General features: G+C 42.1%; 1 protein-coding gene across 1 annotated transcript in view; it reads left to right on the top strand.

Moving 5' to 3' along the window:
- The first annotated feature begins 329 nt into the window (after positions 1-329).
- The window catches only part of cdh2 (cadherin 2, type 1, N-cadherin (neuronal)), a 41,898-nt gene continuing 29,254 nt past the window's right edge, over positions 330-12,973 (top strand). The window contains exons 1-2 of the mRNA XM_043219655.1: positions 330-537; positions 3,514-3,622. Coding sequence (XP_043075590.1) covers positions 490-537; positions 3,514-3,622 — 157 coding nt within the window. The 5' untranslated portion in view covers positions 330-489. The remainder of the gene's footprint in view (positions 538-3,513; positions 3,623-12,973) is intronic.

Raw genomic sequence — 12,973 nt, forward strand, 5'->3', positions numbered from 1 at the left:
CGAGCTCGTTAACGATGCTTTCAGAATTGCTATCACGACATTAGATTTTCAAAGTAGCCCACCAGCGCGATACACGCACTTTAAATCCAGGAATCCTCGGTCCCTCTTGCCGATTAGCGGGCATTAAGGGGTTGGGTGGGGTTAAAGAAAGAAGATCTTCCTTTTGTTGTAGCGAGGAAGGCGGGGTCTTGTCTTCTTCGCTGTGACTTCCGGAGGCTGAAGGGGGTGACATAAGGAAAAAGGAGCCCCTCTCTCCGGTGCAGCGCCGCCGAGCGCGGCTAGAGGGCGCCGCTGAGAGCGCCGCTCCGCCGTTGATCTGCGCGAGCGAGCGGAGCCTCAGTACCAGACCGAGAGCAGCACGGATCGGTGCCAGAGAGAGACGGAGGAACGATTCTGTCGCTACATGCCGCCGCTACCGCACGGAACATTATAACGCAGCGGAAAACGGCCAACTCTATCGGTTTCTTCATAAAGGACGGAATTTAAACGATGTACCGTTCGGGAGGCGTGATGCTGGGGCTTCTCGCCGCTCTGCAGGTAACGTTAACGATGAAATCAAGGGTCCGACGAGCGGTGCGCGCTCGGGCGCGATGCCGCTTTATGTTTGAGCTTTGGCGTATTTGCGCTTGTAACGCGTGGAGGAGGATTACCGGGGCGCAAAACACAAACAAGCGATTTTGCCCGGTGGCAGGGTATTTAAACAGGGCGACAGCGCCTGGATCAGATTCAGTGCAGTGTGTGTGGGGGGGGGATAGTGGTTCGGTTCGCCTCGACTTCGGATCGCGTCTATTTTGCTCGCCGTGCAATTCTGAGGAGTCTTTATTCAAAGCGTCCTCGCTTCGGAGTTATTCACGAGCGGTTTAGACTCCGCGCGCGGTGGCTTCGTGTTGTGCAGCCGTTAAGATCGTGCACCAGCAGCCCCGTTTAAACCGTCCCGTGCTGAACCGGAGCCAGTCGCGGATGAATGCGGGTTTTCAAACGCGCTCTCGCGTCTTTTGGCACGGGATGGAAAAGTTGCCCTCGGGGAGGTGATTAGGTCACAATGGTCCCTTTCCTACTGATGAAACAAACGTAACAGCGATCGGTTAATGAACAGCCCGTCGGGGTGCCCCCCTTCCGCTGACTCCGTCTCTTTTAGATGTGCAAATGCGAAATCTCACGGCGGACGACGGCTCTGCGCGTAACCCAGATATGACAGATCACTCTGACCCGGATCAGCGATCGGAGAAATGAATCGCGCTGTCAGGTTTTGGGTCCCGCTGCCGCTGAAAACGCAGGGTCCGGCAGAATTAACGTTTGAACGCAGGGAGCAGTCGTGCTGTGTTTCCACCAGCCTCGGATGAGAAATCGCGAGCAAACTGTTATGTTGTGGATGGAACCTAACGTGTGAAAAATCTGCATGGCAATAAAGTTAACATTTGGCCACCGGCCATTTGGCACGGGTCTCCATGTTTTTTTTTTTTTTTTTGGTTTTTTTTATTGTGTTTGTGGTTCTGCAGTTGCAGAAGTTGCCGTCCTGACCTCGTAAATGCCTCACTGCGGCATGTTTTTTAAAGTGTAACGTTAACGTCGCATTTTACTACTGTTTGTGCGCGATATAACGGTTCCACATGTTTGAAGCCCCGCTGCTGCTCGAGAGCGACGTGCGGTTGGCGAACGAGTCATTATTTGGAGTCGAATCTTTTCGGCGAATCGTTGGAACTGGTTATGTGAGCGAGTTGGGCCGAGTTTTTCTTTAGCCGACAACTCGCTGATTTAATGAACCGTGGATCGTCCGATTCGTAAGGAGCCTGTTGAAAAAAAAAATCAATGTGCTAGTAAAAAAAAAAAAAAAAATCAAAGGGAGAACGCTTTCTTCAAAAGAGATACGGATGATTTTTAAATTGTTTAATGTAAATGCAAATTATATTTGCGTCCTTTTATGTCTTACTGAATCATGACTGCAACAAAACTGAACTGAAATGCGTGTAATTATAATAAAACACAATTAATAGAATATTTACAGTATTGTATACATAACACTATAATGTGAAGAACCAAATGATGATATATATATATATATATATATATATATATATATATATATATATATATATATATATATATATTTATTTTATTTTTTTTTAATTATTATTATTTGTTTTACCTGTTAGAAAACAAAACTCACTGCGTTTTTAAATGGATTTAATTTTTTACTTTTAAATCTCACTGTAATTTATCTCCGGCACTGTAAGGCCATAGCGACATAGCGGCTTTATATGCCTCTTTCTGCCTCTGATTCTTCATGTCAGCAGGGCCGCTGGTGCAGCTCCATCTAGAATCATTCGCTCTGTGTGGATGTGCAGAGGCAGCATATTGCTAAGCAATTGCTGACAGGACAGTTTAAAGTCAGATTTTCAAACACACCCCTGTAGTGCCAGCTTTTATATAGGCGTTCTGCAGATATATCATCAGCGAGGCAGCTGGAGATGACGACATCAAAATCCCGATCGGCTCTCAGCTGATGATGATCCGCGTTAGCACAAAAGCAAATGTTTGACGGGTCGTCGTGCGCGGGACGTCAAGTCAGCGTCCACCGAGCTAACAAGTAATTAACATGTTTGATAAAGTGACTATGGGGCTATTAACAAACACGGGCCAGCCGTCTTCTCCGAGCCTCTGATCTTATTCCAACACAAAGAGGCTGTTTTACAGTGGACGCCACCTTTGATCTTCTCGAGCCTCTTTTAAAAACCAAATTCGCCTATTTGCCTACAGAGAGCCCGGCTTTGCGTGTCATATGGGATGCTATCGACTCAAAGCTGGTCGTCTATTTTTCGAATGAGACGAGGCGAGCATGAAAGAGGCTTTGTCCCGAGCGTCGCACTCTAGGTGCGCGCGCCTGTTTTAAACGTAAACCATAAAGGAGGGTTTGTGACTTGTCGCCGGAGCGCTTTGGCCAGCTGCGCGAGTGTGTGTTTGTGTTTTTACGCGATAAGTGCTCCGCCAGACCGTACCATTCAAGGTAGAGTGTGCGTAGCCTGGTCAGCTCTGCTTTTTTAACGTCTCGCCCTCCTGACCTCATCAGTCTAATTACACCCACCTCAAAATAACAGATGCCCCAGCGCCGGAGGGGGAGGAGGCGAGAGAGAAACCCCCTCGCTATCCTTTGAATGAAGGGAAATGGAGCAACGCGGTGAATCGCCACGCGACGAGCCTTATTTAATTTCGCCGATCTGCTGCAAATTAGCGAGTAATCGGCGAAAAATACAATGGCATTGCTAATTCAAAGAGTTCATTTGGAGCTCGATCAATGGACTCGGCGGCTCTGGAAAGTCATCGCCGTGCTTTTCTTGAGCAGAGTTCTGCCTCATTTCCTCTGTTTATGGTGAAAGAGCGTGATCGTTATGTCCATCGATTCCTCTCGGGATTCTGGATATTTGGCTCTCGCCGTGGTGTAGGTTGGCCCGTGCTGCGTATTAATCACCGTTAATCGGGGGATTAATTTGTCTGGTGCTTTTGTGTTTTTGGCAGGTGGCGGTCCAGGGCACGGGGGCGATGCCGTGTCAGCCGGGTTTCACCGAGAACGAGTACAACGTCATGACTGCCGACGTCATCACCGAGGGACAAGTTCTGCTCAAAGGTAAACAGAGATGTTTGCATTTATTCTCATAATAAACAGCCATCGAACCGGTGCGGCAAAACGCTCCCTCACCAGGCTTCGGTTTCCACCCTGATTCTGTTGGGAAGAGAAAAAGAGAGAGAGAGAGAAGGGGGATGGGGGAAGGGACGGCTTTATGTGTGTATGTGAAAGAACGAGATAGGGGAAGGGGGTTAAGTGTTAGGGTTGCTTTAGCGGGGGGTGTTTATAAAGGGGGATATGTGTGTGAGTCGAGAAAGAAAAAAGCAGGAGGAGGAGAACAGCTCAGTGTTTTGGTGGAATGTGATTTGAAGGGCCACAGTGTGAGATATTTGGGGGGCTGGATCGCCCTCCCCCACCGCGCTCGAAACCCCCTGTTGTGATCAATAGCATTGATTGGACCAGCCCGTATCCATACAGTCAGTCGATGGCACAGATCCCAGTCAGCCATCTCAATGTATTCAGTCAATCTGGCAGGAGCCACATTTGTGCTGTGGTTGTAAACTTCGGAGGCCTTTTAACATCCGCGCGTCGCGTCTAATTATAAAAGCGCAAAAAGAGCACAACTGCGTGCTTCACATTTAGAGCAGATAAACAAAACCAAACCACCGGTTGCACGCATGACTTGCGATTGGGTCGAAATGCGTTATTGCGGAATTGGCGTCGCAGCAAAATAAAATTTGGAGCCGAAATGCTGATAGCTTTTACCGAGCTCAACGTTTTTAAGTAATTCGGTTGATTGAACTGTCCCTACTGTTCGGGGTGTCATGCTCTCAGGTAATAAATGAAAACAGCCACAGTAAAGTCCTTTTGCAGCAAGCCGTCTCTTGATGTTGAAAAAAAATGGCGGTGAAAAAAGACATTTCTAGCAAATAATTACAATTAAATAATTACGCATTACATCGTGACGTAGAGAGTCTGAAAAGTGTTTTCTTTTACCTCGGTAATCTTAAAGCTGCAGTCCGTAGCTTTTCGTGCTCTTGCGGTTAATAAATAGAAACGCATTTAAGTTTAACTTTAGCGAAGCTTTAACTTTAGAGTCGTGGCATAATTTGTGGTCAGAGTGAAATGTTTACCTGTTGTTTGGATAAAGCAGCCAAAACTTGCTGTCGGAGACATGCTAAGTAACCATTGTTTCAGTCGAATGATGTTTCACCCTCAAAATTTTTTAGTCTGAAACCAAAACTGCTTTTTTTTTTGTATATTCGGCTGAATATTTTCTGGTTGCGCCAGTAAGCAAAATATTTTTGTCCCGGAGAGCCTCGGAGTTGTTCCTTTTCTTGTCTAAAAGTGTTACGCGACTTCTAACAAGCGACATATTTTTACATTTCCATATCGTTGACTTATTCATGGGTTACTGTGGAAGAGAGAGTCGTGGAATACGAACAGACGGTCGCAAGCTGTAGCTTTGTGCCTCTTGAGGTCTATTTGCGAACTGTAGGACACACACACGCGCTCACAAACACGCACGCACACACACACACCTGTGACAATTACAATAAAAGCAATAACACTTGCTTTAAATTTCACACTAAGAGTCGACATATCACACCCTGATAGGAATTTCCCAAGTGAGTGTGTGTGAGTCAGGAACTGCTGATGGCCGAGTTGTATCACGCTCACAAAGACTGGTCATTTGATCTCGCGGTTGACTCAGTGATTCACTTCCTATGTCCTTTTCTGTAGAAAGGTGAGCTGTAGCGCAGTGGCCACACGAACACAAAAGCGGCTCTCGTTTCATTACCATTTCAGCCTGTACGGTTAGCAAGTCAATGTGAACTCTGTTACGCACAGTGCCTTTTGCCAAAGAACTCAAAAATTTGCTTCCCATCATCCTCTGCCCTCCCCCTTCACTCTTTTTCCATCTCCCCCCTCCTGACAGAGGACTGGGGGAGTCTCTTGTTAAACATGAGGTGGATGTTTTGTGCCGCTGACATTCATTCATCACATCCTTTTTAGGCAAATGACTTAGGGATGAAGACTTTCTCTTCTCCCCTGCAGCCTCTCTTTCACTCTCTCTCCCCTCGGTCCCTCCTTTTCTTTTTAAGTGGGACAGAGGAATGTACAGTTAGTGCTGTCTCACTGAGCCCACTCGGTGATTCCTACCCAAAGAATGTGCTTATGCAGTCTTTGCTGCTCTAAAGGATTTTAATTCGCTTCCTGTGTGTCTGGAAGATGTGGATAAAAAGTGGAAAACACAGCTTTTTTCTTAGTCTTTAGACTGTTTATCGTTTTTTGATATTCGTATGCCAATTTACAACAATCATTGTTTGCTAAGCAGATTTAAAAAGAGTAATGTAAGAAATAAAGTACCGTAAACATAAAAAAAAAAGCATCTCATTTTTAATAGTTTCAATTTCCCTTATATGCATTATTATACACAATAAAAACAATAATATATATATATATATATATATATATATATACTCCTTTATTATTATTCTTTTTATTATTTTTTGTTTTTTTATTATTATTTATTGTACATATACAGTGAATAATGTCACAAACAATGGCCCAATCAGTCAGGAACAGTTTGTGGAAATTTATCAAAAATAGTCCCCACATCAATTTTGTTGATTTCAGTTTCAAATCTGAGACATTCGGATAAAGACTTTAGTTTCACATTCTTTTTCGGAAACCTAATAGCTAAATAAAAAGCATGTTAAAATCATTGTGTTTTCCAAGTTGCTTGGTTTTATATTGCCAGCAAAACCCATCTGAAATATATCATGAATATTCATGGTATGCACAGCCCTACATGCCAGTAAACCATTTTTTATTCTTTTGGGCCTCCTAAGCCTCCTCTCAAGCTTTCATCTGTTTTTCTTTTCCTCATGTAATTCTCCCATCTCTTCTGAACAGAGATACTGCTTTGAAGTTTTAAGACAAACTTGTTTTACTAGAGGAGTCATTTTGTAACTTTTTTTTCCCCATGAAATACCTTACTCAAGCCTCTTTTAACCACTGAGAATGTGCACTCCACGAATTTCTCTCTCTCTCTCTGTCTCTCTCCATGTCCTCCTCGCGTTCACAGGAACCTGTTTTTACCTCGTTTGATCTGTTTTAAAACGGGAGAGAGCAAATGATCAGAGGAAGATGCAGTAGGTGAGAGGTGATTACCGCATATCGCGCCGCGCCGGAAGGCGGTGTTTGTTTTTGATCACTTCCGATCAGAGCCAACAAAACCCAACTTTCAGCTCTGCCTGTTTTTGCGAACAAGTGAAAGAGCCGACAAACAATAATGAGTCAACACAGAGAGGGGGGAGAGAGAGTGACAGAGACAGAGTGGCTTTTTTGTCCGGCCCATGTGGGGGCTGTTGGTCACTGAGATTGACCAATCGTAACGCGGCTGTGAGGTCATCAGCACGCGGTTCACTGCCCCTCAATGGGCTGACTGAGGTGGAATTAAACAACGGTTACGGGAATACAGGGAGCAAGGGGAGCGAGCGAGAAACAAAACACTGAGAGCAAGAGAGAGGTAGATTTGGGGGGTGGGCACTCCTGGTGCTTTGTCCCTTCAGTGTTTTTAAATTTAATATGAAGTACCTAATGAGCTGTCTAAAGATTACCAAGCGTGCTATTGTCTTATTTGTTCAAGCACCGAAATTCTTTGTTGCGCGCGTATACATGTGATAATGAGCTGACATTTTTAATTAACCAAAAAAGAAACATAAAAACCCCGGGTGAGAGGAAGCTTTGCAGGAGTGGATTGTTCTCTGCTTAGTTCACCATCAAAATTTGAGTCACAGAGTTCAGTTCGGTCCTAATTCGCCCGTTTACTTGAGTGACAGCGCGAGTCACCCAGTTTGGCCTTTGCTGTCATAGTTTTTAAAGATCACATCGCCAACGACTGCACTTTCCATCTTCATTTAAAGCTGTAGTTCAACCAAAAATGAGAAATGAAACCGCTTACTCAAACGCGTGCCGTTCCAAACCTGGGCGATTTTCATTTTTCTGTGGAGCAAGAGATAAAAAATATCCCAGCGAGTTTTGTTGTCTATTTATTAAAAGTAAAAGTTCACAATTCAATGATAGAGGTTTGGAAAAATACGAAGGTGACTAAATAAGGATTGGAGTTTACAGTTTTGGGGTAAATCATTTTTTTCAAAAATGAAAAACTTTTCATTTATGCTGTAGAACGCAGAAGAAGAAAAATATTTGATGCATTGAAAGTCTGTGCCGTCCAATGGTGGAATGAAAGCAATGCTGGTTTGGAACATCATTAATATGTGTAAACAAGAACAGAAGTTGAATTTTTAGGCTAATTGAAACCGTTTGAACAATTCTGAACAAATTTGAGTCTAATCATTTAGTTTGATATAAGTTTTGGCTGAATCGTCAGGGTTTATATTTATAATGTCTACACTTTCTATCTTCATTTAAAGAAGTAGTTCACCCAAAACTGAGAATTATTTCATCTTTTACTCACCCTCATGTTGTTTTGAGCTTTTATGACTTTCATTTTCCTCAGAAACAGACTCTGATAATAAGCAGGGTCCGACGTTGTCTGCAGAACGACGAAAGTCACGCAGATTCAGGATGACCATTTTAATTAAGCTTTCCCTTTAAGACTGGAAAAATACGCACAAACCGCTTTCGCAATTCTTTAAACGCAACGGGAGGATGGGAAGCGCTTAATTGATGGCCGCGTGGAGAGGTAGTCCGTGTTAAACAGGTAAAGTAAAACGGATGAGAGTGAAACGTGACCTCTGTAAAGCCTCAGCTCTGATCCGCATACGGTCAAACCTCTGGGCTTGACAATCGCTCCCTCTCCCTCTCTCTCTCGGTAGGATTTGGCCACATGGACTTCATTACCCTAAATCGATCTGGCAAAACAAAGACCCTAAGAGTATTGATCAGAGCATGCATATATGAGAGAGCTGATGCATGTGAGAAACAAAAGAAAGAAATGATTAATCCTTGGGCAGTGAACCTGGGAAAGACAAAAAGTAGACCTTTCGGAGTTTACAGTTCAATATAAATCGGGGTGGTCTGTACCAGACATACCAGGATTACTGTAGACCACGAGATCCGGCGCTCTCTCATTAGAGTCTGTGTGTATGTGCACCTGTTAATGTTGCGTTAAATCGCAGTAAAAAAAATCTCAGTTTCAGCACCACAGTGTTTCTTTAGTCAGCTGGTCTCAAGGTTTGGTGCGACGGGGGGAGGAGTGGAACCCGTCCTGCGTGACATCAGCCCTTTACACAGATATTTTTAGAGAAGTGCTTTGCTCTAACACATAAGCTGTATTTTCGAAGAGTAAAGAATGACATCAGACACGACTCAAGCTGTGTCCGATGGTTATCGTTGGCTGCTTATGGAGCTGGATTGTAGTTTTGGCAAAGCTTAGGCAGGGATCAACTATAAGGATTTTTTTTTTCTCGTGGCCCAGTCTGGCCAGTAGATCAGATTTGCACTCGCCCTGCCAAGGCCCCGTCGCAAATAAGATTTCTGTTTTTAGCATGTTTAAAAACAGCAGTGTAAAAAAATAAAAATAAAAAAAGGTGTTATAAGTAAAAATGAATATGATAGAAAAATATTATATTAAATAGATAACAAGTAACAAATGTAGTATATGTTTCATTCTTTATATTTAATTTATTTTTTAAATTATATTTAAAAATAATAATTTTGAGGGTAAATAAAGGTCGCCACAGATCGTGGCATTACCTACATACTTAAATGTGCTCGAAAACATGAGCGTAAAATATGCTATTTATTATAATTAAATGTAAATATACTATAAAATACAATATTAAGAATGCATTTTAAAAATAATGTAAATATGAAATGTTAATATATTATTTTTATTTGTTTTAATATAGCTTAACAATATATTACTACTATTTTGTTTATTAAGTTTTACCCATTTTAACTTGTGTAAGACTAGCCTTTCATATTATATTTAAAGGGTTGGAAAAATACTATTATAAAATATTATTATTAAAAATGATAAAATACAACATATTATAACTAAATAGTGAAATATTTATATAAAATACAATATATTAAACAAAATATATGTATTACTGTACAATACATTTTATATAATAATAGTAGCTAATATAAAACTGCATATAAAATATAGCATTTTATATATTTATAATATATTTATAAAGCTAAAAATATTTTTGTTTAATATTTGTAATTAAAAGCAAGTTGACATTTAAGAATGCAGCCATCATGTTCGGCACATCACAAGAAAATAAATATATTAAAAAGGCACCTTAATAATGAATGTAATACGTAATGACAGTGCAACAGACGACCAACAGAGCTAGCGACTGTCTTGTCAACTGGCCCAAACTCTCTCCCACTGGGCCCGGGCCGTTTTTATTGTCCAACCATTTTTTCAAGACTGCCGAAGGGCGTTGGAACGCTAAGCAAACACAACCACAGGTCATTCAGTCCTTCTCTATCTGTCTCTCTCTCTCACGTGCACACGTAAGCCCCTTTTGACTGTTGGGGGATTATTATTGGGTGCTTTGGTGTCATGGCAACTGTCTGATTCCATTCTCTCAGGCTCTTTTTGTTGTCAGAGGTCAGGTGACCCAAAAACTCTGTTGTCTCTAATTTTGCGCACGACTTTATTTCTCACACGCATGCTTTCAAACGCACTGTACGAGTTCATACGGGATGCCCTAGTTTCCGTAGTAATGATGGATTCCTTCCCACTGTGCTGACCATATTGGGTGGAGGGGAGGGGTGGAGAGAGGAGAGGAGAGAAACAGAGGAGAAAAAGAGGAAACATGGGTGTGGTTTGAGTTTTCATACTCGGAGGATTATTGATCGTCGAACAGAAGGCATTTTAGACATCATTTACGCAGTAATGGTGTTTAACCGCAGGAAACGGGTAATTATGTGGCGTGTATGCTAATCATAGCGTGGTTACGCGGTGAGACTAAGAGATCCCCATCGAATCGCGACTCTCGCTCTGCTTCTGAGCGCGTTTATGCAGCACTGGCTGTAAAAGGCTGTTTTTGTGTCATCGTTGGCTGACCGCTGCTAAACAGAGCCCGCGGTTCAGAAGCCCACTGCTCACGATCTCTCCCACACACATACACACACACACACACACACACACACACTGGTCAGTGGCGCTGACCTCTACGTGCCTGGAGTTTGCGGTTGGGTGCATGCCTGGGTGACTGCTTGCTGCAGCGCTGGGAGAACGCGGGGGTGGCTTAACTACACTGAAGTCTGGTTTCAATCATCAGGCCGAGGCAGGGGCTTTTGGGGGAGAGGATGATTGAGAGATATGAAGGTTTGATCCAAATGCTGGAGTGGAATGAAAAACACAGTCAGGGTTTACAACATGTTACAAGACATGGGTCAAGGTGGTCAATTAATCTAAGAACCAACAAGTCAGGTAGTGAATGGTTAGTTAGTGAGTTCATCCAGATCTTTTTCTCTTTTATTTTTATTTTATTATTTTTATTATTAAGAAGAAGATTTTTTGTACATATTAGTTTCAGATATGTATACCATATCTATTTCTCATATAATAACGATAAAGTATACAATATATTTTGTTCATATAATAAAAAATTCAATAATAATAATGATTATAATTGATTAATAAATAAAAATAATAATTTATGTGAGTAATGAGACATTAGAATTATATATATATATATATATATATATATATATATATATATATATATATATATATATATAAAACAAAGATAGTAATAATAATTATTTTTATTCTTCACACATTCTATGTATATCTATATTTATTTAAATTGATCTATCTATAGTTTTATTTATATAGTATTTAAATATTGTATATATGTGTGTGTGTGTGTGTGTTTGTGCACGCACACCCTGGCTGTAAAAACCCCTCTGAAGTCTTTTGTGATTTACTGTTTTCTACATAAAATCTTAACAGCCCTGATACTTAACTGAGTAAGACCATGTCAAAGATTTAAATCATAATGAAATTAATGTTCGAAATCAAATTTCGATGCTTGTTATCTTATAATTGGATTTTGAGACTTCAGCCTGGATTTCACAGTGAGGGTCACATATACATATGTGGCACATCACACAGTACACTATCAATTACTCAACTAGTTAAAAGTTTTTTAACTCATTTTTTATTTAGTAATAGGCTATTTTCCACATTTCTAGTCAAGAGAAAGAAAACAGTTCGGACAGAAAAAAACAGACAGAAACAAATGACCGGATTTAATGTTTTTCTTGTTCATTTTAGACGGTGGTTGTGAATTTATGAATCACGGCTGAATCCTGTTAGTGTGTCGCAGCTACATGGAAAGGCCAATTATGATGTCATCAATACCATCCCAATGATTCACAGTGCTCATAAACAAAACACCATAATGCTAAAACAGTCCACTGAATGGAGCAATGCTTTTCTCCCTGTTTCTCTGTGTGTGTGTGTGTGTGTGTGTGCGTGAGTGTGCGTGTGTGTGTGTGTATAGATGCGCTCCTATGGCCGTGGTCTATTTCATGCTCTGCCAAATCTCTCCTTCTCCCATCCTGCAAAGGGAAGATATGGGACACACACTTTTAGCGTACAGTTGTGTGTGTGTGTGTGTGTGTGTGTGTGTGTGTTGGATGGTTTAAAATGCCTGGCAGGAGCTCTTTTAATGCTTTATTAGTGTTTATGTTGCCTTGACTTGTGGCGCATACGGCTACCGCAGACACGAAGAACGCACTTCAAATACACACACATTCCTGCAAAGCCAGCAGACGTTACCCCGTCTCCGTCTCGCCACCCTCCCCCTCACCCCTAATCTGGTTGGTATTTGTGTTATTCTAATCTTCACCCATAAAGGGGTTGAAGCCCTAGACATAATTGCGCGTGAGTGTGGGAGCTATTATTCGATAATGGTAAACGACGGGTTAATCCCGTCCTAATGGCATGTGACAACAACACTGGATTTCCGTTTCGCACATATGCATGTGTGTGTGTATATATGGATGTATAATGCCAACAGAGCCCACCGGTTGACAGCTGTAAGTACCCCCTACCCTCAAACCCCCCGACAATCAGGATAAGCCTAGATCGGTATGTCTCAGGCGAATGCGTCATTTTTTCCCCCTCCGTCTAAGTGTGTGTGTGTGTGTGTGTGTTTTTACAGGAGTTAGGATAGCCTACATCAGAGAGGGGACAGCTGGACTGGCATGTGTCCATCTCCTCTTCAACACGAATGCTCTCATCCCATCATTATTACACTCTTCCTCTCATTCCCCTTCTCCTCACACCTCTGCTTCTGCTATCAGCTCGCGCACCAATTTAGGTGTGTCAGCAGCTAAGCGAAGGGAGAGAGTGTGAAGTGGAATTCTTGCGTTTTCCCGTAAGATGGAGGGATATATTTGGATCGG

The sequence above is a fragment of the Puntigrus tetrazona genome, chromosome 20 (assembly GCF_018831695.1).
Source record: "Puntigrus tetrazona isolate hp1 chromosome 20, ASM1883169v1, whole genome shotgun sequence".
NCBI lineage: Eukaryota > Metazoa > Chordata > Actinopteri > Cypriniformes > Cyprinidae > Puntigrus > Puntigrus tetrazona.